The sequence below is a fragment of the Pagrus pagrus genome, assembly GCF_965226575.1.
Source record: "Pagrus pagrus genome assembly, chromosome: 7".
NCBI lineage: Eukaryota > Metazoa > Chordata > Actinopteri > Spariformes > Sparidae > Pagrus > Pagrus pagrus.
The window spans coordinates 5,507,111-5,534,422 of record NC_140191.1 but is presented as its reverse complement, the minus strand read 5'-3'; the positions used below and the strand labels follow the sequence as shown (position 1 = coordinate 5,534,422).

The 27,312-nt window shown below is 38.9% G+C and overlaps 2 protein-coding genes across 2 annotated transcripts in view; one reads left to right on the top strand and one right to left on the bottom strand.

The window, feature by feature from the left end:
• plcl2 (phospholipase C like 2) overlaps positions 1-21,232 on the top strand; it is a 48,503-nt gene extending 27,271 nt beyond the window's left edge. Inside the window, exons 6-7 of the mRNA XM_084358615.1 lie at positions 6,053-6,162; positions 16,770-21,232. Of these exons, the coding sequence (XP_084214741.1) occupies positions 6,053-6,162; positions 16,770-16,973 (314 nt within the window). The 3' untranslated portion in view covers positions 16,974-21,232. The remainder of the gene's footprint in view (positions 1-6,052; positions 6,163-16,769) is intronic.
• LOC311260591 (uncharacterized protein) overlaps positions 9,842-27,312 on the bottom strand; it is a 52,337-nt gene continuing 34,866 nt past the window's right edge. The window contains exon 4 of the mRNA XM_084358616.1: positions 9,842-10,382. Coding sequence (XP_084214742.1) covers positions 10,174-10,382 — 209 coding nt within the window. The 3' untranslated portion in view covers positions 9,842-10,173. The remainder of the gene's footprint in view (positions 10,383-27,312) is intronic.

The following is a 27,312-nucleotide window of genomic DNA, read 5'->3' as shown; positions in this document are numbered from 1 at the left end:
TCTTCTTGGGGATGCACCGATTTATCGGCTGATATTTGCATTGTTGATCAGAAATAAGATGACAATCACTGATGGCAGTGGCCGATGTTAACCTGTTGTGTCACATCAACTTTGTGCTGGCAAATTCAAGCTATGTAGGGCCAGGAAATATATCAAATTTTATTGTCATTGTGATTTGACGTATTAGATTTTTATATCGTTATATCATGATATTCTGAAGCCCTAAGGGGCAAGGGAGAATTTTTTTTTCTGGTGCTCCTTTTTCAAAGCTCTGAAAAAAAAAAAAAAAATCATGTGTCGAGCCGAGTGAAAAAAAAATTTTTTTCACTGGTGATTCTTTTTTTTTTTCCATGTCTCAAGCCGAGCAATTTTTTTCTTTCACAAGTTTATTTTTTTCCATGTGTCGAGCTGAGTGAAAAAAAGTTTTTCACGGTGAAATATTTTTTTTTTTTTCCATGTGTCGAGCCGAAAGAATAGTTTTTTTCAAGGGTGTCGAGCCAAGTGAAAAAACATTTTTTTCATGTGTTGAGAGGAGTAAAAAAAAAATTTCTGCGAGTGAATTTGTGTGAAACCCAGTGAACATTTTTTTTTTTTTTTTTTTTTTCATTTTCAAAATGCAGAATGTAGAATTTCACAACTGGTGATTCCCTAGCTCTTCTCCAACAGACACTCCAAACTAGGAAACTTTCTAGCCTATTGTAACATGACTTAATGTGGTCAAGGGTACAGTAACTGCACTGCAAGGAAAAGTTTGACTGGCAGCTCATCAGTGAAGGCTCCGCTGGATACTGGAATACGAACACAGACAAAGCCACAAGAGGGAAAATATTAGCACAGGAGACTGCTCTCTTCCTCTGTGTTTAATGTGAGATGTTTATTGTCAGAGGTCAGTCTTTATCCTGCCACAACTCTTAATGTAGCAAGTGTTGCATTATATTCAGACTTATGGTTAAAACCTGTTAATTAGAAGAAGTTCAATTTTTGACATTAATGTGCTTCATAATGCAGCACTTTCTGGCAATGAATCCCATCTAAGTAGCATAGAAGTCTAATTTATCTCAGAGTAAGCTGGCTGGAATTGAGAGGGGAAGAGAGGGAAGGAAGACGTACCATCATTACCACGGCTCTGCTTTATTGGTTTTCAGATGGATGACTTATAAAATATTCAATTTCTATTGTCTCGGTACATCAGAGGACCGTCTTTTAACGAATGTGGATCAAAGGCTTCGTGCTGGTGTTTTTAGTTCGACCACCTTCCAGCCCTTAACAGTTACCAGCCATCGACTTTGGAGAAAAAGATGTGCAGTGTTTACTGGCATCAGAAAGATCCCTCAAGGCCTCTCTTCACATCTGGGCAGCTTCAAATCTTATTTTAGCCATTTTTAAATTTGGTTCAGAATTGGCTGCAGTGTGTGCAATTTGAAATGGCTTCTTTTTGAACTGAGAAAGTTGCGTCTGTGTGCTTTAATCATAATTACCCTGTTCATCTGTGCACACTTTGTCAGCATCTTTCTTATGCTTTTTGCAAGACCCCCTGCTGTTCTTCCAGCAGTTTACAGATGTGTAGTGCAGTGTTGCAGCATTCTCCTAAACCACTGAGTGGATGGGGTCTTTAAATGTTAAAAAAAAAATAAAACGGCTCCACATAGCTCGTCAAATCGATTTGAAAAAAGACGTTATTTACACCCACTTCAAACGTCTTGTGTGCTAACGCTTTTAGCTTAGCAGCTTAGGAAAGTGCTGCAATGCTGTTATGCTGTGAAGCTCCAGAAATGTTTTGTCGACTACAAAACTTCCCCTTACTTTCCATCCACATGGGACTCGGTAGATAATGACTGAATTTCCATTTTTAGGTGAACTCATCCTTTATTCTCATCTCATTCTCTCTCTCATATCTATTTTCTTTTTACAATATGTACAGAGTGCGAATGTGTTGGCTCAGGGCATTAATATCACACACTGTTTGATGCATGTGTGCATATTGTGCTGTTCTACGGTTACTGTCTCCTGTTCTACTTGTTGCTCATCTTCCCTGGGACTAAATCACTCTTTTGGATAATTCAAATTATTAAAGCCTGAAGGAGAGGTCTGTCAGACATTATTAGATCTTGTTCTACTTCATTACTTACTCATCCTCACAAAATGGCATTTCATTATCAGTAAGGCTCTGTTTGAGGGTAGATGACGAGTTATACATTTGGAAACACAACAGGATCTGATGCAACTCTCCTTTGTGGTGTACAGTGAGAGCTCTAGCTCTAGTTAGCGTGAATCATTCTTTTCTATCAAACAATAGTCAAACAAATAACGCAGCAGAGAAAAAAGCCCAAGTAGACCAAACGTCTTTGCAAAAGCTTGCACAGAAGCTTTGTGGGGCTTTTGGTCTCAAAGCGCTATTATATATGATTATCTGAAATCAGCTGGAGGAAATTCAACAGCCAACAATTGCAAACTGGGACACAACAGATGGCAAACTGATGAACTTGAACATTGACTTATTTTCCATCCAGAACTGACATAATTTTATCCCAGTGGTGTGTGTGCGCGCGCTCAGTCTTGTACACGTTTGTCTTTCAGTGTGTGCATGTGGCATGGTTTTGTGTGCATGTCTGTTGTGTAGAAACTGGGTCAGTACAAACCCAATTCCCCCTTTACTGCACATGGAACGTTCAGCAGTAACAGCTATTAAAGTTGTGAATAATCCATCACTTCAGCTTAGACGGGGCCCAGAAAAAAAAAGCCCCACACAAAGGCAGTGTCAGAGAACAAAGTCAGGTGTTTGCAGCTCAAACATGGATGTCACTTCCCTCACCCAGCACTCACTTAGGTTCCAATTAGCATTCAGGGCAGCTGGATGGCTGAACCTGCTGCAGACTAACAACATCAATGCAGAAGATGTTCTTAAATGCCAAGTGAAAAATGATGGTGCACAGAGTGGAGACAAAACAAAGAGCCGGTGTTTGTGTTACACAAGTTGTTTTATTGGTTTTCATGTTTTTAGGTTGTTTTCTTGATGTCTTTCAACTTTCTACCGTTTTATTTTTTGTAAAACATTTTGTGCTACCTCTCCCCCTGGAAGGTGTGATACATGATGGTTCGTATTCCATCTGAAACGATTTGTCAAGTAATTTGACAATCAATAACTTGTTTGTTCTGAGTTTTCACCAAAATGTGCCAAACATTCGTTGTTTCATGCTGTTTCAGTTGCATATGATAGTAATACGAATCTTTGGTTTCTGAAGATATCACCTTGGCTTCTGAGAAAGAAGTGATTTTGTGTTTTTACCTTCGCCAAAGAAGTTATGGTTTCACCTGTGTCAGTTGGTTTGTTTGTTGGTTGGTTGTTGTGTCAGCAGGATTACACAAAGACTTACTGAACCAACTTCCATGAAACTTTGACTGAGGATGAGTCTTGGCCCAGAATAGAACACATTAACTTTTTCGGATCCGGGTAAAGGGATGGATCCAGGACTTTAAAATTATGAGATTTTTTTTTTTTTTTTTAGATTTTTGTTAAATTCTCAGGTAAAATTGCACAGATCTTGATGAAAAGTCAGGCATATTTAGGTGGCTGGTGTCTATGAGTGAGTACAAAAGGACACTGTTAGGCCTTGGCGGAGGTATGCGCTCTTCTGAGGACCACTCTAGTTTCTATTGGAGCTGACATGATTGGTCAACAAATTTGATGATCAGTTGTGGTCAGTTATCAGTTTTTTTCAAAAATTCAGATTTTTTTTTGCATTCTGTTGAGAATTTATAATTTAAATGTTAGTCAATACATAAAATAACTAGCAGAATAATTGATCATGAAAATCATCACGAATGGAGCAGTTCTTGTCATAATCCCTGATGCTTTACAGCTTTTCCTCAGTTCTCTCTGTCTGATAAAGTGCTGTATTGGTGGAACCCTCTGATCTGCCACTCCATACTGAAGTTGTTTCATGCTGAGACACACGAGCATCAGCTTGTACTGTACAGTTGCTGTCTTGCAGCATTACCTCACAGAGATCAGTCTGAAATGCCTTGCTGAGAGCGAGCTTCCCCCTTTCTTGCCTGCCAGACTCCATAAAATGTTGCTAGGCAACCTCCAATGTGTGTGTGTGTATGTGTGTGAGAGAGATGGAGGAAGCTGTGCACCTTCTTGAGCACAGTCATGGTTCACGTGCACGGCAGCAGCAGCAGTAGCTCTGTAGTTGCAGATTAGTGACCTGAAATTGAAGAAATACTTTTAACATGTCAGAACACAGGAAATTGTTAAAAAAAAAAAAAAAAAGCTAAAAAAAAAACCCAGTACATGTGTGGTTTAGGAGCAGTTGTGTGATGTACGGGTCAGAGATAAGCGCGTCAGATCTGTTAGTAAGATCTTATTTGAGGTTAGATTCACACCTGATAACTGGTGGCAGACTTGTAACACCAGCTAGCAGGCTCAGCCCAACCCTACACCTATTACGGCGATTTCACAATAAGGCGGGTCTCTCGGTCGCGTGCACAGCGTGTTTCCATGGCAACAGCACCAACAGGGGCCAGGATCGACTGTAGCTGATATCAGAGCTTCAAGCGGAAATGTCTGTAGGAGTTTCCAGTGCAGAAGTGTGTTACGCAGTTCTGAGCTTTGTGCGTAGTAGGAACTCTGCTCCATCTCCCTTTTGGTTTATTTACCTCACAGGCGGTGTTTGCCTGTTGCTGCAGCGTCAGTGCTGCACTGTAAAGCCTGCTCAACATTAAACATGCCTTACTCAGACTCAGTCATGCAAAGAGGTGGGGGGGAGGGAGAGAGAGAGGAAGAGAAGAGGTTGGAAAGCTCCTCAGGAGACAAATCCCTCCTCTGTTCGATGCCTTGATGCTAATCCACAGTGAAAGAACGTCATGTCTGTCTGCCTACACTGCGTCTCTCCTCTGCTTTTCTCTGTTTCCGGGGCTCCTTTATTTTGCCTCTCATCCTGCCTCACTGCTTCCTTCAACTCTTTGTTTTCCTCTCTGCCTCATGAGTTATCTTCTCTCTCTTTTTTGCACCAGTTCAACAGTTTTTGCCTGGTCCTGTCCCTCGACATCCCATCACTACCGCTTTACTTTGACCTCCACTTGTAACATTTTCTTCAGTATATAGATTTTAGATATGCAATATGACTGTGAGGGAGGGGTAGACTGATTTATCGACCCTGAACGATTATCAGGGCAGACATTCAGCATTTTCCAATGATCTGTCTGATTGCTGATAAAATAAACACATTTTAAAATGTGCTACTTTGGCTCTGATGCAGTATCCTCTCACACAATGTCCCACCTACCGATTTCATCACTGGTTGTTCTAAATTTCGACAGAATGATTTTCATTTTTACGGCAAATGAATATCTGTTTTCAGTCTCCTTGATTTCTAATAAGGCCATATTGGTCGACCCCTACTGTGAAGCATACAGGCGTTGTTGAAGGAGCTTAAGGGCACACATGCTCAACAAACACAATAAAAATTAATGCAACACTGTGTGGATTGTGCAAACACATCGGAGCCCCAGGAGAAAACGGGATGCATCTTCCTTTGTTAGCTGTCAAATAAATGCCACTTTAATAGAAATGAGTTTGGTCACACTTCCTTTCCCATGATAATCTTGTTTTCATCCAGAAAATGGTGAGAAATATTAACGTTTTGATGGCAGGTGCTCGAACAGTTTAACTTCTTCACGCCTGAAATCCAGTCCTCAGGTCGCCTCCTTAATTTGTTCAGAAATTCACACCTGATGTGTCCTTTTTTCAGACATACAGGCACTTATCTGCCGGTGCTAGTCATTATCACACTGCAGACGTACAGTAAGGAGAGAGGAATCCTCCTCCACAGCCAGAGAATCTCTGTACTTCCACACACTCAGCCCTTCTGCTGCAGGAGGAGACTGTGAAATGTTGACAGTACATGCCAGTGTCTCTGCTCTAATGTGTTTCCTCACAGTGACAACAGGCTTAGCACCTCACAACTGCTCTTCTGTCTCACAAACCGCCATGAATTCCAACCTTTAAAGACCGACTCCTAACCCGGTCTCATCTGTCTTTCTCTCCCAGCGATGGAATTTCACGAGAACCTCCATGACTTGGCTGTGAAGGAAGGGCTGAAGGGCAGGAAGCTGCACAAGGCGGTGGAGAGCTTCACGTGGAACATCACCATACTGAAGGTGAGATATTCATGACCAGCAGGCAGTACACCAGTGACTACCGCGCTACTCCAACATGAGTACCCTGCAGCTATAATTTGAAATGTGTTGCTTCTCATACGGCCGCAGCACACACCGATGATCAGAGGAGGTCAGAGGTGAGGGTTGTGGTCTTGGCCAGTTTTCCCCGTGGACACTTCCAGTAGCTGTTGTTGGAATCCAACCAGTGTTAGTCCAGTTACATGACAGCTCCTGTAGGGCTGGGCAACACTGGTTTCCAAGCGCAGTTGTCATGAAAAGAGCACATATGGAGGCTTGAAAACAAACCAGAATGGCTGAAGGCTTATGGGATTCAGTCTGTTTCCATGATCCCTTGTTGCTTGTAAATAATACTTATCAAATCCTTTATTTTGACAGTCTCTAATGATTGAGGTTTCACTTGACACGCCTCAATGGAGTACTGCAGTAATGAGTCCTTAAACCCGGAAAAGAGTTTCTGCACTTCTGGTTCCCTAGCCTCCAATTTTTCGGTTATATGCCTGAAATAGGTTCTGTAGTTACCACAGGCTTAAGATATTTACACCATTTGTTCCACAACATAAAATACATCATTAAATGTCTGTTCCAACTCTAACTTTACAACTTGTAGATCGATCAATTTATAGAAAACGTGTAGTAATCATGTAGAAAGTGGTGGTGACATTGTAGTAATGCAACTCCAATGTAGTCTGTTTATAGTCTAACATTAGCTTTTTACTTGTAGCGATTTAATTCACGCTTTGAAAATCACTAAAGTGGGGTTCATCTGTGATGACTATCTTGATGAACAAAATATGTGACTATCGTAAACTTGTGTTTGACACAGATCATTTTCAGGAATAATCCAAAATCCACTTCCAGGTGCAGCTCTCTCTCGCTCACCTGATTTTGACTCATTCATTCAACCTGACATTGTTTTCATGTTAGCTGATATGTTGTTAATTCATTGTTTTAGTCAACATGGAAGTGAAAGAAGTGTTTGGTAGGAGTGGGCAGTCTGATGATGTTAGATTGTGATCCTTGTGAAGGTGCTCAAAATCAAGGTTGAGTAGCGTTACTTTTGAAAGTAACTTGTCAATTTGAAAATTACTTAAAAAGTAACTTGTAACTTTTGAAAGTAACTTGTCAATTTGAAAATTACTTAAAAAGTAACTTGTAACTTTTGAAAGTAACTTGTTACTTTTTAAGGTAACTTAAAAAGTAACTTGTTTCGAAAGTAGCGTACTCAACCTTGATTTTGAGCGCCTTCACAACGATCCCAATCTAATATCAGACTGCCCACTTCTACCCACCATTACTACTACTATGTTGACTAAAACAATGAGTTAACAAAGTAACTTACTACTTTTGAAAGTGACTAAAAAAGTAACTTGTTACTTTTGAAAGTAACTAAAAAATTAACTTGTTACTTGTTAGTTACTTTCAAAAGTAACGCTACTCAACCTTGATTTTGAGCGCCTTCACTACGATCACAATCTAACATCAGACTGCCCACTCCTACCAACCACTACTACTAGTATGTTGACTAAAACAATGAATTAACAAAATAACTAGTTACTTTTGAAAGTAACTAAAATAGTAACTAGTTACTTTTGAAAGTAACTAAAAAGTAGCTAGTTACTTTCGAAAGTAACTAAAAAGTAACTAGTTACTTTCGAAAGTAGCTAGTTACTTTTGAAAGTAACTAAAAAGTAAATAGTTACTATTGAAAGTAACTAAAAAAGTAACTTGTTACATTACAGCATTACCTACTGAGAAAAATAACTAATTTGAGTACTATTGTGCACATGTTGCTTATATTGTCCAGAAGTTGCATTGAATGTTCTGTCACATTAATCTGTAACTCTACAGGCTAATAACAACAATAGGAATGACACATAATATCCTCTTCACAGGGCTTCATTCAACCTTTGTTTTATTACAAAACATACAATTGAGTGGGTACAGAGGCCTTAAAAGTTCACACGTCATTTTTTCACAATTCAACTTTTATTTTTCCTTAAGAGTTTTTTTTTTTTAATATATGAAACTAAACAGGGGGAAAAGTAACTTAAAAAGTAACTTTTGAAAGTAACTTAAAAAGTAACTTTTGAAAGTAACTTAAAAAGTAACTTTTGAAAGTAACTTAAAAAAGTAACTTTTGAAAGTAACTAAAAAAGTAGCTTGTTACATTACAGCATTACCTACGGAGTAAAATAACTAATTTGAGTACTATTGCGCACATGTTGCTTATATTGTGCAGAAGTTGCATTGACTGTTCTGTCACTTTAATCTGTAACTCTACAGGCTAATAACAACAACAGGAATGACACATAATATCCTCTTCACAGGTCTTCATTCAACCTGTGTTTTATTACAAAACATACAATTGAGTGGGTACAGAGGCCTTAAAAGTTCAGACAACATGTCATTTTTTCACAATTCAACTCCAATGAAAAAGGCTGAATTATTTGAAGCTCATAAAAGTAAACAGAAGCTGAGGGAACCTGACCGGTAGCAGCAGCGCAGCCTTTTGGCTGCTAACGATCAGACAGCAAACTCAGCTGAGACAAAGTAAAGTCAGTTTTATTTAAACAGCCCAAAATCACATCACATTTCTCCAGTGGCTTTACAATCTGTACAGTGAACGACGTCCTCTGGGATCCCTCTGCCAGGACAGACAGACATGCAGTAGATGCAGGACTGAAACAGAACAATAACATATAAGTGAAGCATGTGGATCCAGATGGACGACTGAGCAGTCAGAGGCATCGCCAAGTGGTGCCTGGGCCACACAACGTCCTCTCCACCGTGGTGACCTGGAAGAAAAAGCAAAGAAAAACGATGTTTATAGTCAACGTTTAATTTACGCTTTGAAAATCACTAAAGTGGGGTTCATCTGTGATGACTATCTCGATGAACAAAATATGTGACAATCATAAACTTGTGTTTGACACAGATCATTGTCAGGAATAATCCAAAATCCACTTCCAGGTGCAGCTCTCTCTCGCTCACCTGATTTTGACTCATTCATTCAACGTGACATTGTTTTCATGTTAGCTGATATGTTGTTAATTCATTGTTTTCGTCAACATGGAAGTGAAAGAAGTGTTTGGTAGGAGTGGGCAGTCTGATGATGTTAGATTGTGATCGTTTTGAAGGTGCTCAAAATCAAGGTTGAGTAGCGTTACTTTTGAAAGTAACTTGTCAATTTGAAAATTACTTAAAAAGTAACTTGTAACTTTTGAAAGTAACTTACTTTTGAAAGTAACTTAAAAAGTAACTTGATAATTTTGGAAGAAACTTCAATACTTTTGAAAGTTACATTAAAAGTAACTTGTTACTTTTTTAGTTACTTTCAAAAGTAACGCTACTCAACCTTGATTTTGAGCGCCTTCACTACGATCACAATCTAACATCAGACTGCCCACTCCTACCAACCACTACTACTAGTATGTTGACTAAAACAATGAATTAGCAAAATAGTTACTTTTGAAAGTAACTTAAAAAGTAACTAGTTACTTTTGAAAGTAACTAAAAAGTAACTAGTTACTTTTGAAAGTAACTAAAAAGTAACTAGTTACTTTTGAAAGTAACTGAAAATGTAACTTGTTACTTTTGAAAGTAACTAAAAAAGTACTATTGCATACTATTGTGCACATGTTGCTTATATTGTCCAGAAGTTGCATTGACTGTTCTGTCACATTAATCTGTAACTCTACAGGCTAATAATAACAACAGGAATGACACATAATATCCTCTTCACAGGTCTTCATTCAACCTTTGTTTTATTACAAAACATACAATTGAGTGGGTACAGAGACCTTAGAAGTTCATACATGTCATTTTTTCACAATTCAACTCCAATGAAAAAGGCTGAATTATTTGAAGCTCATAAAAGTAAACAGAACCTGACCGGTAGCAGCAGCGCAGCCTTTTGGCTGCTAACAATCAGACAGCAAACTCAGCTGAGACAAAGTAAAGTCAGTTTTATTTACACAGCCTAAAATCACATCACATTTCTCCAGTGGCTTTACAATCTGTACAGTGAACGGCGTCCTCTGGGATCCCTCTGCCAGGACAGACAGACATGCAGTAGATGCAGGACTGAAACAGAACAACAACATATAAGTGAAGCATGTGGATCCAGAGGGACGACTGAGCAGTCAGAGGCATCGCCAAGTGGTGCCTGGGCCACACAACGTCCTCTCCACCGTGGTGACCTGGAAGAAAAAGCAAAGAAAAACGATGTTTATAGTCAACGTTTAATTTATGCTTTGAAAATCACTAAAGTGGGGTTCATCTGTGATGACTATCTCGATGAACAAAATATGTGACAATCCTAAACTTGTGTTTGACACAGATCATTGTCAGGAATAATCCAAAATCCACTTCCAGGTGCAGCTCTCTCTCGCTCACCTGATTTTGACTCATTCATTCAACCTGCCATTGTTTTCATGTTAGCTGATATGTTGTTAATTCATTGTTTTCGTCAACATGGAAGTGAAAGAAGTGTTTGGTAGGAGTGGGCAGTCTGATGATGTTAGATTGTGATCGTTTTGAAGGTGCTCAAAATCAAGGTTGAGTAGCGTTACTTTTGAAAGTAACTTAAAAAGTAACTTGTAACTTTTGAAAGTAACTTACTTTTGAAAGTAACTTAAAAAGTAACTTGTTCATTTTGAAAGTAACTTCAATACTTTTGAAAGTTACATTAAAAGTAACTTGTTACTTTTAAGTGGAACTTTAAAAGTAACTAGTTACTTTTTAGTTACTTTCAAAAGTAACACTACTCAACCTTGATTTTGAGCGCCTTCACTACGATCACAATCTAACATCAGACTGCCCACTCCTACCAACCACTACTACTAGTATGTTGACTAAAACAATGAATTAGCAAAATAGTTACTTTTGAAAGTAACTTAAAAAGTAACTTGTTACTTTTGAAAGTAACTAAAAAAGTACTATTGCACACATGTTACTTATATTGTCCAGAAGTTGCATTGAATGTTCTGTCACATTAATCTGTAACTCTACAGGCTAATAACAACAACAGGAATGACACATAATATCCTCTTCACAGGTCTTCATTCAACCTGTGTTTTATTACAAAACATACAATTGAGTGGGTACAGAGGCCTTAAAAGTTCATACAACATGTCATTTTTTCACAATTCAACTCCAATGAAAAAGGCTGCATTATTTGAAGCTCATAAAAGTAAACAGAACCTGAGGGAACCTGACAGGTAGCAGCAGCGCAGCCTTTTGGCTGCTAACGATCAGACAGCAAACTTAGCTGAGACAAAGTAAAGTCAGTTTTATTTAAACAGCCCAAAATCACATCACATTTCTCCAGTAGTTTTACAATCTGTACAGTGAACGACGTCCTCTGGGATCCCTCTGCCAGGACAGACAGACATGCAGTAGATGCAGGACTGAAACAGAACAACAACATATAAGTGAAGCATGTGGATCCAGATGGACGACTGAGCAGTCGGAGGCATCGCCAAGTGGTGCCTGGGCCACACAACGTCCTCTCCACTGTGGTGACCTGGAAGAAAAAGCAAAGAAAAACGATGTTTATAGTCAACGTTTAATTTACGCTTTGAAAATCACTAAAGTGGGGTGCATCTGTGATGACTATCTTGATGAACAAAATATGTGACTATCATAAACTTGTGTTTGACACAGATCATTTTCAGGAATAATCCAAAATCCACTTCCAGGTGCAGCTCTCTCTCGCTCACCTGATTTTGACTCATTCATTCAACCTGACATTGTTTTCATGTTAGCTGATATGTTGTTAATTCATTGTTTTCGTCAACATGGAAGTGAAAGAAGTGTTTGGTAGGAGTGGGCAGTCTGATGTTAGATTGTGATCCTTGTGAAGGTGCTCAAAATCAAGGTTGAGTAGTGTTACTTTTGAAAGTAACTTAAAAAGTAACTTGTTACTTTTAAGAGGAACTTTAAAAGTAACAAGTTACCTTTTGAAGTTACTTTCAAAAGTAATGTTACTTGTTAGTTACTTTCAAAAGTAATAAGTTACTTTTAGTTACTTTCAAAAGTAATGCTACTCAACCTTGATTTTGAGCGTCTTCACAACGATCACAATCTAACATCAGACTGCCCACTCCTACCAAACACTGTTGACTAAAACAATGAATTAGCAAAATAACTAGTTACTCTTAAAAGTAACTAGTTACTTTCGAAAGTAGCTAAAAAGTAACTAGTTACTTTTAAAAGTAACTAGTTACTAATTTAGTTACTTTCGAAAGTAACTAGTTACTTTTGAAAGTAACTAGTTACTTTTGAAAGTAACTAAAAAGTAATTTTTTTAAATTTTTTTAAGTAACTTAAAAAAGTAACACTTGAAAGTAACTAAAAAGGTAACTTGTTACATTACAGCATTACCTACTGAGAAAAGTAACTAATTTGAGTAGTATTGCGCAGAAGAAAACATGATCAAAAGTCCCCTGGAAGAAAACATGAATGTTTTTAGTCCCACTTAGAACATTTGGTGGAAGTGCACTTCAGCCTCGTGTGGTCAAAGAGTGTTACCAAAAACAAACAGGAAAATGAGCCTCACCAAAAACTGCCAAAACTTTGTTTCACTCAGTTTCACACAAGCAAAAAAAAAGAACTGGTAAAAAAAATTCTTTATCTCTTGAATTTGTTTTTCCCACTCTGTTTCACACATGGAGAAAAATACAGTTCTCCTGGGGGGTAAAAACAAAAAAAAAATTTCAGTCTACATGTTTTCACAGACGGAACAAAGAATTAAGGGACTTTTTGACATCATCCTGCCAAAACTTTTTTTCCCACCAGTTCTCAGGTCATGAACCCGAGAGAGGAAACTATTTAGACTGACTGACTGATCTGAAACTGAGTGAAATTACTTTTACTTCAGGATTTTTATTTTTTTTTTTCATATATGAAACCAAACGGGGGGGGGGGGAATCAGTGGAAAGATTTTTTTCTAAAGCTGTAGTGACTGAGTGAAACTGAGTGGGGAAAAAAAACCTTTGCCAGGAGATATTTGAAAAGAGAAAAATCAAGGTTGAGTAGCTTTACTTTTGAAAGTAACTTAAAAAGTAACTTGTTACTTTTGAAAGTAACTTAAAAAAGTAACTTGAAAGTAACTTAAAAAAGTAACTTGAAAGTAACTTAAAAAGTAACTTGTTACATTACAGCATTACCTACTGAGAACAGTAACTAATTTGAGTACTATTGTGCACATGTTGCTTATATTGTCCAGAAGTTGCATTGAATGTTCTGTCACATTAATCTGTAACTCTACAGGCTAATAACAACAACAGGAATGACACATAATATCCTCTTCACAGGTCTTCATTCAACCTGTGTTTTATTACAAAACATACAATTGAGTGGGTACAGAGGCCTTAAAAGTTCATACAACATGTCATTTTTTCACAATTCAACTTTTATTTTTCCTTAAGAGTTTTTTTTTAATATATGAAACTAAACGGGGGGGAAAAGTAACTAAAAAAGTAACTTTTGAAAGTAACGTAAAAAAGTAACTTTTGAAAGTAATGTAAAAAAGTAACTTTTGAAAGTAACTAAAAAAGTAACTTGTTACATTACAGCATTACCTACTGAGTAAAATAACTAATTTGAGTACTATTGCACACATGTTGCTTATATTGTCCAGAAGTTGCATTGACTGTTCTGTCACATTAATCTGTAACTCTACAGGCTAATAACAACAACAGGAATGACACATAATATCCTCTTCACAGGTCTTCATTCAACCTGTGTTTTATTACAAAACATACAATTGAGTGGGTACAGAGGCCTTAAAAGTTCATACAACATGTCATTTTTTCACAATTCAACTTTTATTTTTCCTTAAGAGTTTTTTTTTAATATATGAAACTAAACGGGGGGGAAAAGTAACTAAAAAAGTAACTTTTGAAAGTAACGTAAAAAAGTAACTTTTGAAAGTAATGTAAAAAAGTAACTTTTGAAAGTAACTAAAAAAGTAACTTGTTACATTACAGCATTACCTACTGAGTAAAATAACTAATTTGAGTACTATTGCACACATGTTGCTTATATTGTCCAGAAGTTGCATTGACTGTTCTGTCACATTAATCTGTAACTCTACAGGCTAATAACAACAACAGGAATGACACATAATATCCTCTTCACAGGTCTTCATTCAACCTGTGTTTTATTACAAAACATACAATTGAGTGGGTACAGAGGCCTTAACAGTTCATACAACACGTCATTTTTTCACAATTCAACTTTTATTTTTCCTTAAGAGTTTTTTTTTTAATATATGAAACTAAACGGGGGGAAAAGTAACTAAAAAAGTAACTTTTGAAAGTAACTAAAAAAGTAACTTTTGAAAGTAATGTAAAAAAGTAACTTTTGAAAGTAACTAAAAAAGTAACTTGAAAGTAACTTGAAAGTAACTTTAAAAAGTAACTTAAAAAAGTAACTTTTGAAAGTAACTTTTGAAAGTAACTTTTGAAAGTAACTTAAAAAAGTAACTTGTTACATTACAGCATTACCTACTGAGTAAAATAACTAATTTGAGTACTATTGCGTACATGTTGCTTATATTGTCCAGAAGTTGCATTGAATGTTCTGTCACATTAATCTGTAACTCTACAGGCTAATAACAACAACAGGAATGACACATAATATCCTCTTCACAGGTCTTCATTCAACCTGTGTTTTATTACAAAACATACAATTGAGTGGGTACAGAGGCCTTAACAGTTCATACAACATGTCATTTTTTCACAATTCAACTCCAATGAAAAAGGTTGAATTATTTGAAGCTCATAAAAGTAAACAGAAGCTGAGGGAACCTGAATGAAACTGAGTGTGTGGGGGGGGGGACTTTCGCCAGGAGATGTAAAATTAGTTCTCGTTATTGTGCACGGAGAAATCAAAAGTCCCCTGGAAGAAAACATGAATGTTTTTAGTCCCACTTAGAACATTTTGTGGAAGTGCACTTCAGCCTCGTGTGGTCACAGAGTGTTACCAAAAACAAACAGGAAAATGAGCCTCACCAAAAACTGCCAAAACTTTGTTTCACTCCGTTTCACACAAGCAAAAAAAAACCCACAAAAAAAAACACTTTTTTTTTATCTACTGATTTTTTCCCCCACTCTGTTTCAGACATGGAGAAAAAGAAAATTCTCATGGGGGGAAAAAAAAGATGGAAAAAAATAATTAAGTAACTTTTTGGCATCATCCTGCCAAAACTTTTTTTTCCCACCAGTTCTCAAGTCGTAACCACGAGAGAGGAAATTATTTAGATCCGACAGAAAATGGATCACCAGAAGAAACAAACTGTTCACTTGCTGATGGAAAGCAGTCAGACTCACATTAATGTTATGGATTACATCAGGAGGTAATATTATGCCCAGTTGGTTTACACCAGAGGTTGGAGAGTAAGTCAGTCGTCTATGCCGCTCTGCACTTCATGTTTTTACCTTGTATTTAAACCTCCACTGCCAACGAAGGGGTAATAATTGATGAGTGACCTCCTGCATATTTATATGTATTTGCACATGTTAATTAAGATTACATCACAAGCAGCTCAGCTATAATTTATATTTTGTCCCCTGGCAATTTCTGAGTCAAGCAAATGTGTGTGCTGTCTGTCCGTGTTTAATTCTGGAGCTTCACTTACATGGATCTTATCGTTGGCAGATGTCCTACTTACACGGACTGGAGATTTTTGATGGTCATTAAAAGAGCATCAACTGATCGGCTGAAGGTCTTTCAGATTTAAAGATGGCTTCTATCCAACAAAGCCTCAGACCCCAGACACTTTCCAAAGTCCTTTTCACAACATGGCTGGCCTCTGGTCATTTATATATGTGTCCAATGTGTAGATGTTCCTTACTGCTTTATGTAAGACATGACGTGACCTTTTACAGAAATAGCAACAATGCCTGACTGATACTTGGCAGCTGGTGCGAGAGATGGCGCAGAACTGATATTAGTGATGGTTATTAAACTTATTTTGCCTCGAGTCTTCTTTAATCACCATTGTCAGTGAGAGGGATGCTATTTTAATAAACCCGTGATAAATGATCGAATGTTTTTCCTCTCGTCTAGTGTTCGACAGTGCACAGAATGATGAGACTTTCAAACTCAGTACTTTTTCTCTCTTTGCCACTTTTGCTGTGCACCCTGAGGGGAAACATCATTTTAATGGACTGATCTGACGTGAGAATCAACTTAGAATCAGCTCATTTCAGGCTTTTTTGTGGTTTATTGATTTACTTTTTTGTGCATAAAAGATTACAATCAAATGATCATTTATTACAGTTCTAAGATGTGCATTTAATTTCTCTGTGTATCTAGCCTTATGCTGCTGTGGCCTTTACATTATTGTGATGACATCCTATAATTCAGAATAGCGTCGTGTTGGAAATCTTAACTGGTTTGATTTAAGGTTAAAGTTATTCAGGTGATGATACAGACATGAGACAGATGTAAAACTGCCATCATATTTTACATATCCAGGTTCATGTCAGAGGGCTTTAGACAGGTTTCTTCACATCTTGCCTTCATGTACTACAACGCTGTAGCAGCTCTAACGCTTTGATCTGTCATCACGCACTCAGGGTCAGGCCGACCTGCTGAAGCACGCCAGGAGTGAAGTCCAGGAGAACCTCAAGCAGATCCACTACGCCGCGCTCACCTGTAACCTGAGTAAAGGCGGACCAGCGGGCGGGTCCTCCGGCTCCGAGTCCAAGAGCAGACGCAGCCTCGAGGCCATTCCCGAGAAGGCCACGGCGGAGGACGAGCTCACCGATGAGGACATCTAGACACCAACAGTCAGACCTCGACTCTGTTCCTGCCTCCTGAGCTCAAAACCCAAAGCTCTGTGTCTTTACCCTGGCATCACTGCTTCACACGCACACATTCCTTCATGTACATTCCTGTTTCACAAGCACAGCTGTAACCTGTCAGACTTCTGCCTCCAGATCATCAATAAAACGCCACCACGTATTTCAGGACACAAATCCTACCCGAGATCAGATCAGACGAGGTTTAGAGAAGTTTTAAAAACTGCTGTTATTATTTCTAAGTCTTAAAACGTTGCGGAGCTGCACTGAAGCTTTTTTAAAATATTTGCAACACATATGATGCTGCCTAGCTCATTATGTGCACACATCATATAACATCCAGCAAAAACACGACTTTCGGGAAATTGCTCAAAGGGATCACATGTAGAAACACTGAGTACCAGACAAATCTCAACTTTCCCCAGCATACAACTCATGAACTCACAGTCTTAACGCATCAGTCTGTTGCCTTCCCTTCATTCCTCTGACCCGGTCCCTCATTTCCAGGGTGAGTTGAAGAGCCGAGTGAACTACCAGCCACGTGACCGTTTAAGACATTGACCTACTGTTCAGAGACAGTGCACTTCTACTCAGCAGACTGGCAGGGTGTTACCCGAGGAGACAAACAAAGAAGAGAGGAGCCCTTGGATTGTTGTAAGAGATTACCTAAAGCACAAATTTTTTTGGAGTTTTGAATGTAACAGGACGGAGGAAGCAAGGCGGGAACGAACGAAGTAAAGAAGAGTGGACGAGAACGTCTCGAATGAGAGTAAAGAGCTGTTTACAATACTGAACTTGTCCGTGTTCTTGTCTGCCAAAATAGTATAATATACTATGTGTATATATGGAGTTTACTGTTACCTTTTTTTCTGCAGAGTGCATCATTTTATTATTGTATACTTGGAAATATAAGATTTATTTTATAAAAGATATATGAACCTGTCTGTGGAAAAACTAAAAGTTTTATTTGTCTGTTGTTATCTGATAACGAGGGTTGTCACTAGAAAGAGTGACCTCGAGTTTTCCCGGTGGAGAGCTCCGACATGTTGAGACAGAAGGACTCCTACTAGAATGTATTCACACTGTTCTGGGTGCAAACAACAGCAAAGTCTCAAAAATCACAACCAGCAACTGCATGAGAAGGAACCACGACTGAGTGCTGATAACACGCACTCAAAAAAAAACTGTTTGGATGTTGACGCATTTTTCATTTTTCAGTGTTTCATTTGGGAAAACGTCGAGGCTTTTTGATTTTGTGGCATGTTCCTCCCAGTTTGAGCCAAATCAGCTTCATGCTCCGAGTGTTTCAACGATGTACAAACTAATCTCACAGTTACTTTTACAAGTCTGCATCGCACATTTTTGTTGTTTTTCCTTTTGTTCCAGGTGTGCTGCCAACCAATTCCACTGTTATTTAAAACAGCCCAATGAGAAATCAGCTCTGGCTGGTTTGAAAACTAATTCCCTTGTTTACTTGTAATCATTCGGTTCAGTTGTTTTTTTTCTGTCGAGGAATGATTGAATACGTCTCACAGGAAACCAGCGTGATGTGTCTGGATCGCAGACTGTGAATGGGAGGTCATGTACAAAAACAAAGACTATGGTTTCATTTTAATCGTTCAGCTTAAAGGGACAATTCAAACCAAAAACAAAAATACATATTTCTCCTCTTGTAGTGTTTTGGAGAGTTCTGCCTTCTCTTTAACATAATGGGACTAGATGACAAAAGCAATACTTTTGAAAAACTCGACATCAATTCTCAAGATAGTCCACAAACCTTGTTGTAAGCAGTCAGGAAGACGACTGGCTTTGAGGCCAAACCGCGTGACTACGACGTCATGTGCAGCGTTGTGGAAGAAGCGATTGCAAAACCCTCACGAAATGACTCGACGGTCAGAATCGGATGATTGATTTCTGGAACAAGACACTGCTTGTTTTTGGCACTTTGAGCACCACAAGCCAAGTGTCATCTAGTTTCATTATATTCAAGAGAAGGCAGACGTCTCCAAAACTCAGCAGCTCACACCAAAACAACATAAATCACTAAATAACAATACAGGTAGGAGGATAAATGTATGTTTTTGATTTTGGGGTGAACTGTTCCTTTCAGCAGTTACTCATTTAAAGATGTGTTTCACTGTCCAATAATCAGCTTTGCTATGTTTCATCGTGCAGCCAGTCACTGTTCAATATAAACTGCAGATCATCCTCCTGCAGTGTTGTTGAGGTTTTGTCTGGGGAACCACTGACCGCTCAGGTGGTTTCTGTCTGCCGGGCAAGTCGAGCAAGTCTCAACACTTTGATAACCCTCTGTAAGAATTTAACTCAGGTCTGGTGAGATGGTTGAGAAGGATGTTAATGTCACAGTAATAACAGCTTCATGACCATTCCTGTTGAAGTAGTTTCACCCCTAACGACTCTGTGCCATATTACTGCTAAAACCTACTTGACAGATACTTTTCCCCACATGCTGCTTCAGTAGGACTCTTGCTTGCGTGCTATTCATGTAACAGTCCATATTTGTGTCTTTAATTTCAAAGCTTTCATAAAAAAAAGTTCCAACTACAACAAGTTTTGCTTACTCTGGTGGACAACAGATGCATGAGGTACACTCAGTTTCCACTGTATTAGGTTCAGCTGTAGCTTCAAAACAGTCTTAATACAACAACCCTACAATAAATCCAACTTTGATGGAGGTTATAATTAGGGATGTTAATGACTATAATTATTAATCACCATTAAGGATTTAACAGACCATCAGAGACGGGCACAAATGCATCAAAAAGTATCTTGTTACAAATTACAAATACTTGCTTATCAAATATATCGAAATAAAATCCAAAATACTGAGATGAGAAATTGTATTAAACATGCTAGTAGTCTGTAAATTAAAAAAAGACCTTCGATGAAAGCTGCTATTGTTATATTTTAGCCATTTTAGTGGTCTCAGTAAGGGGCTGGAATTTGTTGGGTCACTTATTTGTGCCGTTTTGTTTATTATTCAAGTAACTTGTTGTTTATCTGATCTTTTAACTCCTAACTTATCCTACAAGCAGATTTCTAATGGGAAAACTTTCAACATATTTCATATTTTATCAATTACGTCCCCGTAATCGATTTTTCAGGCAGCCAACTAGTGATTAAGGAAATTGCCCAAAACTGCTTCAAGGAGACGTAAATTGAATTTTATGGTCACTGGAGGCTGTAGTTGAGTTTTATTGAATTATTCTGATTTATATCAAAAAGAGACGACTTAAATTTAGAGTCGGTGAACAGTTTTGACAAACACTGAACATTATAACCTTCATGATAATCGGGTTTATTTTAGGGTTATTGTATAAGACTATTATTTCTATTTAGTTGTCACCTAATAAACTGGCAACTGAGCGCACACGGACGCTTTGAGGAATATATATCAAATTGACATTTTTCCGATTGAAACTGCAAAATGGGATTTAAAAAAGCAATTATTTCTGTAAATGTATCTACAGGCCTGTATTTATGCTCTACGTAGTATTGATTAATTGCTAACTAATCAAGTTAGCATTGTGTTAACGCTATTGTAGACAGCTGTGCACTGTAGCTGCCTGAACTAACGGTGACTGGCACTTTAGGTATCAATAAAATGTTGCTATGATACGCTTAAAGATCCATCAACCATATACTGTAGCAGTGAAATCCAAAAGAAAACCATACACAGTACAAAGCTGCTTCAAGTCTGTACACATTAGCCTTAAAAAATGAAGTTGGCACAACTGTGGCCAAGTCTCGCCTTAAAGTATTTCCATGGATATTTGGGGGGCATGTGCTCGACATTAATTGAGTCAAAAATATTCATCACCAGCAAGAAATCAGTCATTTGAAACGACTTTGGTATTTCCAAACACGCAGTAATTCTTACTCTCCTGACAATAAGGTATTTGGACTGTTGAATGAAGCCCAGGCATTTTTCAAATGTTTGTCTGCAGCTCTTTTATCTCCACTTCACCGCTCACAACGTTGTGCTCTCTGGTTTTTAATGCCGTCCACGCCTCCTGCGAGATCACATGGCCAGCGACAAGACAAACGGAAAAAGTTGTGTCTCTCGGAGTCTGAATTTCAGTGCTGTTCTGATTGTTGTTGAGAGGATGAAAAAGAAGCATTTCAACTGTACTCAAGTCTCATCTTTCTCTGTCAAGTCCAGAAAAAAAAAGAAAAAAAGACAAAAAAACCCCTCTGAATAAACAATGTTGGATAGATCTGTGTGTCTGATGTGTTGTGTAATTGAACAGCATGAGTAACTGATGTTGTTTTTCATCACTTTAATGAAACATTCGGTCGGGGTCACACCAGCAGCTTTCTCCTCAGCTCCACAAGCTCATTTCTAAACAATAGTTATCAGTGAAATCCCTCATCTGCTCTCTCACTGTCCACTGATTAGCTCCCTCCTGCCTGTAGCGACCAGGTCGATGCTCCGCCCGGCTTCAACTTTTGAACTGTCCTCCCCTCAGGCTGCACAATGTTGCACTGACCTTCATGCACTCCCTTTCTTTCCCCATTGTAAGCAGCTATGTAATAGTAATCCCATTCCAGTGCCTCACTGAATCACTTTGTTTCCTTTCAAGGGTGATATGGCCCAACAATAACATCACTGTATTCCAGTATTTCTGCGATAACGATGCGACAAAATACTGGAAAATGTTTTTGTACTCAACCAGGTGCTTTTCTGCTTGAGGTGGTTGAATACATTTGGTGGATTTCCCCTTCTGTTGCTACACTCTTCTTGTACTTTGTACCTTTTATGGCGGTTTTAGGGGGGGGGCCATTACATTTTTTTCCATCTTTGAAATCATATGAAAAAATAATTCTCATGAAAGAGAAAAAAAAGTGAAAAAAAAAAAATATATATATATTTTTTTTGGGTGAAGAATATTTTTTGGGGGGTTTTTTCATGTATGAAACCGAGTGGGGAACAACATTTTCAGTTGTTGTTTTTTTTCATGTCTGGAACCAAGTGACATTCAAAAATAAATAAATACATACATTTAAGAAGAAGCTGATGTGCTCGACAGGAACAAAAAAATTCTCCTGAGACATAAAAAAAAAAAAATCTGGATTTTTTTTTCTTTCACTCAGTTTTCAAAAACAAACAAACAAAAAAAAATCCTGAATGAAAAAGAAAAACTCCAAAAATATTTAATTTTTTTCCCTCACTCGCCCCTCAGGGCTTCTGTAGTTCAGGGCTGCAACTAATAATTTTTCATAAATTACTAAATGGTAATTATTTTCTCAAATAATCAATTAGTTTTTTGCTCTAAAAAATGTCCCAAAGTGCAAGGTGACTTGTCCGCACCCCGAAGATACTCAGTTCACTGTTGCAAAGGAGCGAAGCATCCAGAAAATATTCACATTAAAGAAGCTGATAAAGAATTTTGACTTTTTTTTAACTTAAACTAATTAATCAATTATTATAACAGCTGACAACTTATTGATGAATAGCCGCCTGTTGAGCGCAGCAGCTGCACTCAGGATGTTGAGGTGGAGACATGTCTCTGATTTCCCACTGCTTGGCCAGAATTAGTCTGATTTGTGGATTTGTTTTTCTCTGCAATCGGCCATCAGCCAGAAGCAGCGTTAAAGGTTCACTCCACCAATTCTACACATTAAATACTGCTTTTCAAATCCTGGGGCCTACATTACCCACAATGCAACTGAGCCACTGAGTCGATTGTTAATTATCTTAAAGTCTGCTGCTCTTGATCCAAAACCTGCACGTCCTTCCTCAACGTTGATGAATGTATTTTTGTCATAGCTTGTACTTGTTTCAGCATTAAAGTCGAAAAATAACGGCTGCCATGACGTTAATATTTGAAAAATCATATATAAATATTATGCTGATATTATCATAAACGATTTGACATGAGACACTTTCCACTTGCTCTTACTGTAAGAATAAGAAAATAGCTCTTGAGTAAAATATCACTCTCGGGTCAAAGGAATATTTTATGCATTTCTCTTTCCTTCCCTGTGGCTCTGGGACTCTCGCAGGCCTGAATATTGGTTTCTTATCCAGAAGTGAAAGCTCAGTCTCCTGCTGCTCTTAGTCCAAACGCCTCTCTATTAAAACATCACAGCAGAGTCCCTAAAACGCTAAACATTGCCCAAGGTAAGTAGCATGTTTAATGCAGATATACTGTATAGATGTATCCATCATGTTGGCCGCTTGGCCACATGGAGGTTGTAATTATTTATTTCCAAGGACAGATACACCTCGTCTCGACTCTCCCAGCTGTATTTCCCAAGCTCGAGGAGTGCATGCATCAGTATCGATTAGCTCCCCGTGTGTTGAGTGGAGCAGAGAGAGCCTGGGGAAATAAAGCTTTAGATGGATCTGCCTTCAGCACGCACACACACACATATATATACACATACACACAGAGGTAACGGGCAAAAGTAGGAGCCATTTTACGAACACACCAGCTGTGTAGTTACTGCCGAGCACACATAAACTTTATTTGTATAGAGAGCCACAAAGAGTAAATTACGTTTCGGGCCCCCGACTGCAAACGCTCGATCAACATTTGACTTTAATCCAGGCCTGGAAACGGTCAAGAGTTTTGTTTGTGGATCCACAGAAACATTACCAAGTTGTTCTTAAATACAAATAAAAACACAATAGAAGCTGCGACTGACCCTTTGTTTTATTGTTCAAAAGTAATCATAAAGGTCTTTATGTTACATCTTTTTTTTTCAAACCAAGTGGAAGCCAGTGTAGATTTTTATGATGATCTCTCCTCTTATCGAGAGTTAAAAGCCGGCCTGTCCTATCACCAACAGATAAACTGAGCAAACACACACACAGGACCGTTCCTGCTGCTCTATTGCCTCAACAGACAGCTCTGTAATCTGCTAAATGCGTGTAAATAACATGTAAACGGAGCAAAATGTCCCTCTAATGCACTCTTTAACGGGCTTTTTGACGACCGGTATCGTGTCACAGAATGTTGATCCACTAAAACAGATTTTATTAGCCATAGGAGGGTCTGAATCGAGGGTTCCTGTTAACGCCTTTCAAGTCATATATCGCTCTCGTTGGGAATCATTAAACATTGTTCTGTACCGTCTGTGTTTTAAAACAAATCAGACCACCACAAAGTCAACAGATCATTCCTTCTAGCTTCAGACTCCATTTATACGAGCACTTCTTCTCAGGAAAATGGCAGGTTTAGCTTAACAAAACTTTAAATGAGAAGTTTACTTTGTTCAACATCACCTGAAATGTGACAGTGTAATAATAGTGGCTGTTCCAAGATCAAAACAAACGCTTAAACGAGTCCTAAAGTCTGCGAGGCAGCAGACAGCATCGTCAACATTTAAAGGTTTGAGATCTAAAATCACAGAGGAGCCTGACTTGCAAACAATAGGAGAGTCATTGTGGAGAGCTTCGGCAGTAAACACCGTCTGGAAAGAATCAGCAGCTGTCACAGAAAGCAGACGAGGCGACCTCGCCGCTGCGAGGACTCCAATGTTCCCAGAAGTTAAGCAACAGCAGAGACGATGAATGGACGGACGGATGGATGGATCTGGTCCTGAGCGCTGCGTCTGAACTTAAATCACGGTCTGGGTGTTTACAGCAGAGCGGTGGCACTCAAATGGGCTGTGCGGGAAATGTTTGGACAGTGTGTAAAACAAAGGGCCGTGCAGCACATGCTCTCAGTAAAGATGTTTTCTAACTGTATCCTGTGCAGAGCAGTGCACGTCCCTGCTGCTGGTGTCGCTGGATTTCTCTGCAGCACAAAGAGGTTGACATGTCATGACAGCCTCCAGATACCTTTAACAGATGAGGTCCCAAATGGAGTAAAGGTCAGTGAATGCATCGCAGTCAACCTCCATCCCTCCCTCTCTGTAACAGCCCGTTGCTCCTTCTCCTCTTCTTCACTCGTTCCCTCAGGTTATCGATCCATCCTTCGTCCCTTCCACTGGACGCACCGCTCTCATCTCAGATACGTGGCACGCATCTGGCCTCATCAGCCGGGAGTGTAATGACATTTAAGCCGAGCAGCGTGTCCATGTGAAGGTGCACGGTGCTGTCAGTGACCTGTGAGACGCTTAAAATAATGGAAAACTACAGCGTAGGCTACAGTTCCCCACAGTGAAGGCTTCAGGCAGTATTCATTCTTTGTTTAACAGAATAAAACTGAAAAATTATTAATATTTTTAAAAAACATCATCTACAGCAGATTATTTTCTGCATTCACTGATTGGTTTCTCTATAAATAGTGAAAATTTCTCATTATAACTTACCAGAGTATAAGATGGCTTCTCCAAATTCCCGGTTACAGCCGACCAGCAGTCCAAAGCCCAGTTTTATATCATATCTGGCGTATTAAAGCATCAAATCCGCTGAAATCAGAGGACGTTTAGCATTTTTGCTTGATAAATGACAGAAATGATTAAGCGATTATCAAAAAAGTCAGTTTCTGTCCGTCCTCTCATTACATATCGTCACAGTTTTACTCGAGGTCACGGTGCTTTTCATCTGGTCACCTGTCACTGTAACGTCAAGTACATTTCTCCTTCAGCTCCAGCAGCAGTCAACATTACAGCAGACAAACACCCGACAGTGGAGGTCACCTCCGTGGATTGCTGCTGCAGTCAGACTGATAAACGGGAGTGAAGATAAATCTGCGTTTTAATCCGAAAAGTTAAAAAGTAATCTCTGAACTCTCCTCCCGTCGGTTCACAGCTCCGGACCAGAGAGGAATCTGATGTGATTCGGGTTTTTTATTCCTCCAGAAGGTCCGACTCTGCACCGAACTCACTCCTCCAGAGCTAGCCGGCTCTAAACTTACAGTATGTTTGTTTTTGTTTTGTTTTTTAATAAAGAGACCTCTAGAAATGACACATTGTGCATTTAAAGGTTGCTGAAATAACAAATCATGTGCAGAAATCCAAAGAATTTAATGCACCGAGATGCGTCGCTATTGCTTTTTTTTTTTTTTTTTTAACTCCATCACAGCCCTCTGAAAGGGCAAAAATCCCCTGAATGAGGCTTCCACAGGGCATCACACCAATCTCAGAATCACTGCATTATTCTACATCTGCGCTTGTTTCTTTGCCTTTCTCTGCTCAGGAATCCCTTCGCCTCCAGCAGTCGAGGCCCGGCGTACATCAACAACACTCACTCTGTGGCAGAGTTACCTTTTTCCACCCTTCATATCTTTCTTTGTGAATATTTCATGCTCTGCTAGTCACTAAACTGCCTGTCCCAGAGCGCCTTCTCTCCCCTTTGTGGGAAGCAAGTGGTTGCTCTTCAGCAGCACTTAGTGCCTCTGCCTCAGATTGAACGCTGCCATGATCATGACCGAGTCATGAGCCCCACTGCGCCGTTAAAAGAGAGACAGAGGAGGCATATACAAGCAGTGTTCAGAGGAGCTTCACTAAATGCAGACACAGTGCTCTTTTCTTTCAGGGACGACGGGGAATGTCCTAGAAATTGGGCAGCTGCCGTGGATAATACCGCGGCCAATAACACCGTTTCCCTCAGCTGGGATGAGATACTGTTTGGCACGGTCACCTCAAGAGATACTTAATGGAAGGAAAATTTATATCACCAATAGCCATCAGGGCACTCTGTTTTACAAGTCGCCTTGTTAAACCATGAAGTGTTTTATGTCCTCAAGCAAAGTGGGTTTTCTCTTTTTTTACGTCGTCAGAGACGTTGGACAGCCTCAGACTGACCAACCAATTTTTCACGGCGTAAACACCAAACCAGCATATAGCTCAAATTTAATTTTTTAAAAAAATGTTTTGGTCTTTAGAGTTTAGATACTAGTTTCTGTCTTTTTAGATACTAACGAGGCGTTTTGAACAGTGTTAAACAAAGAGTGTGTTTCTAATGTATATCGAGGTCAGAGGTGAGCGCCCACATTGTGAATTTCCCCTTCATTGACTCTGTTGACGTTCAGAAAATCGTTACATAAAGAGATTTAAGCCTGGAACCGAGCCAACCAGCTACGAGATGAATCCTAAACATTAAACGTTTGATACAAAGCAAAGTAGTAGTACTGACTTTCACCCCTTTAGTCACTTCCTCATCTTTAAAAAAGAACGCAGCATGTCAGAAAGAGAAATTATGGTCAACTGTGGTGAAAAGTGATGTAAACAATCCGGTCGTGGTCGTGGGAACTCTGTAGCCAACACGACTTTGACAGCAAGCTCCAACCATCAGAGACGTTGCTGTGACAGTTTAGGATTTAAGGAAGAACTACACTTCCCTAAAAAACATGTTTTGGTTGATATGATTCACACTACAGTTAAATATATACCATCATTTTAT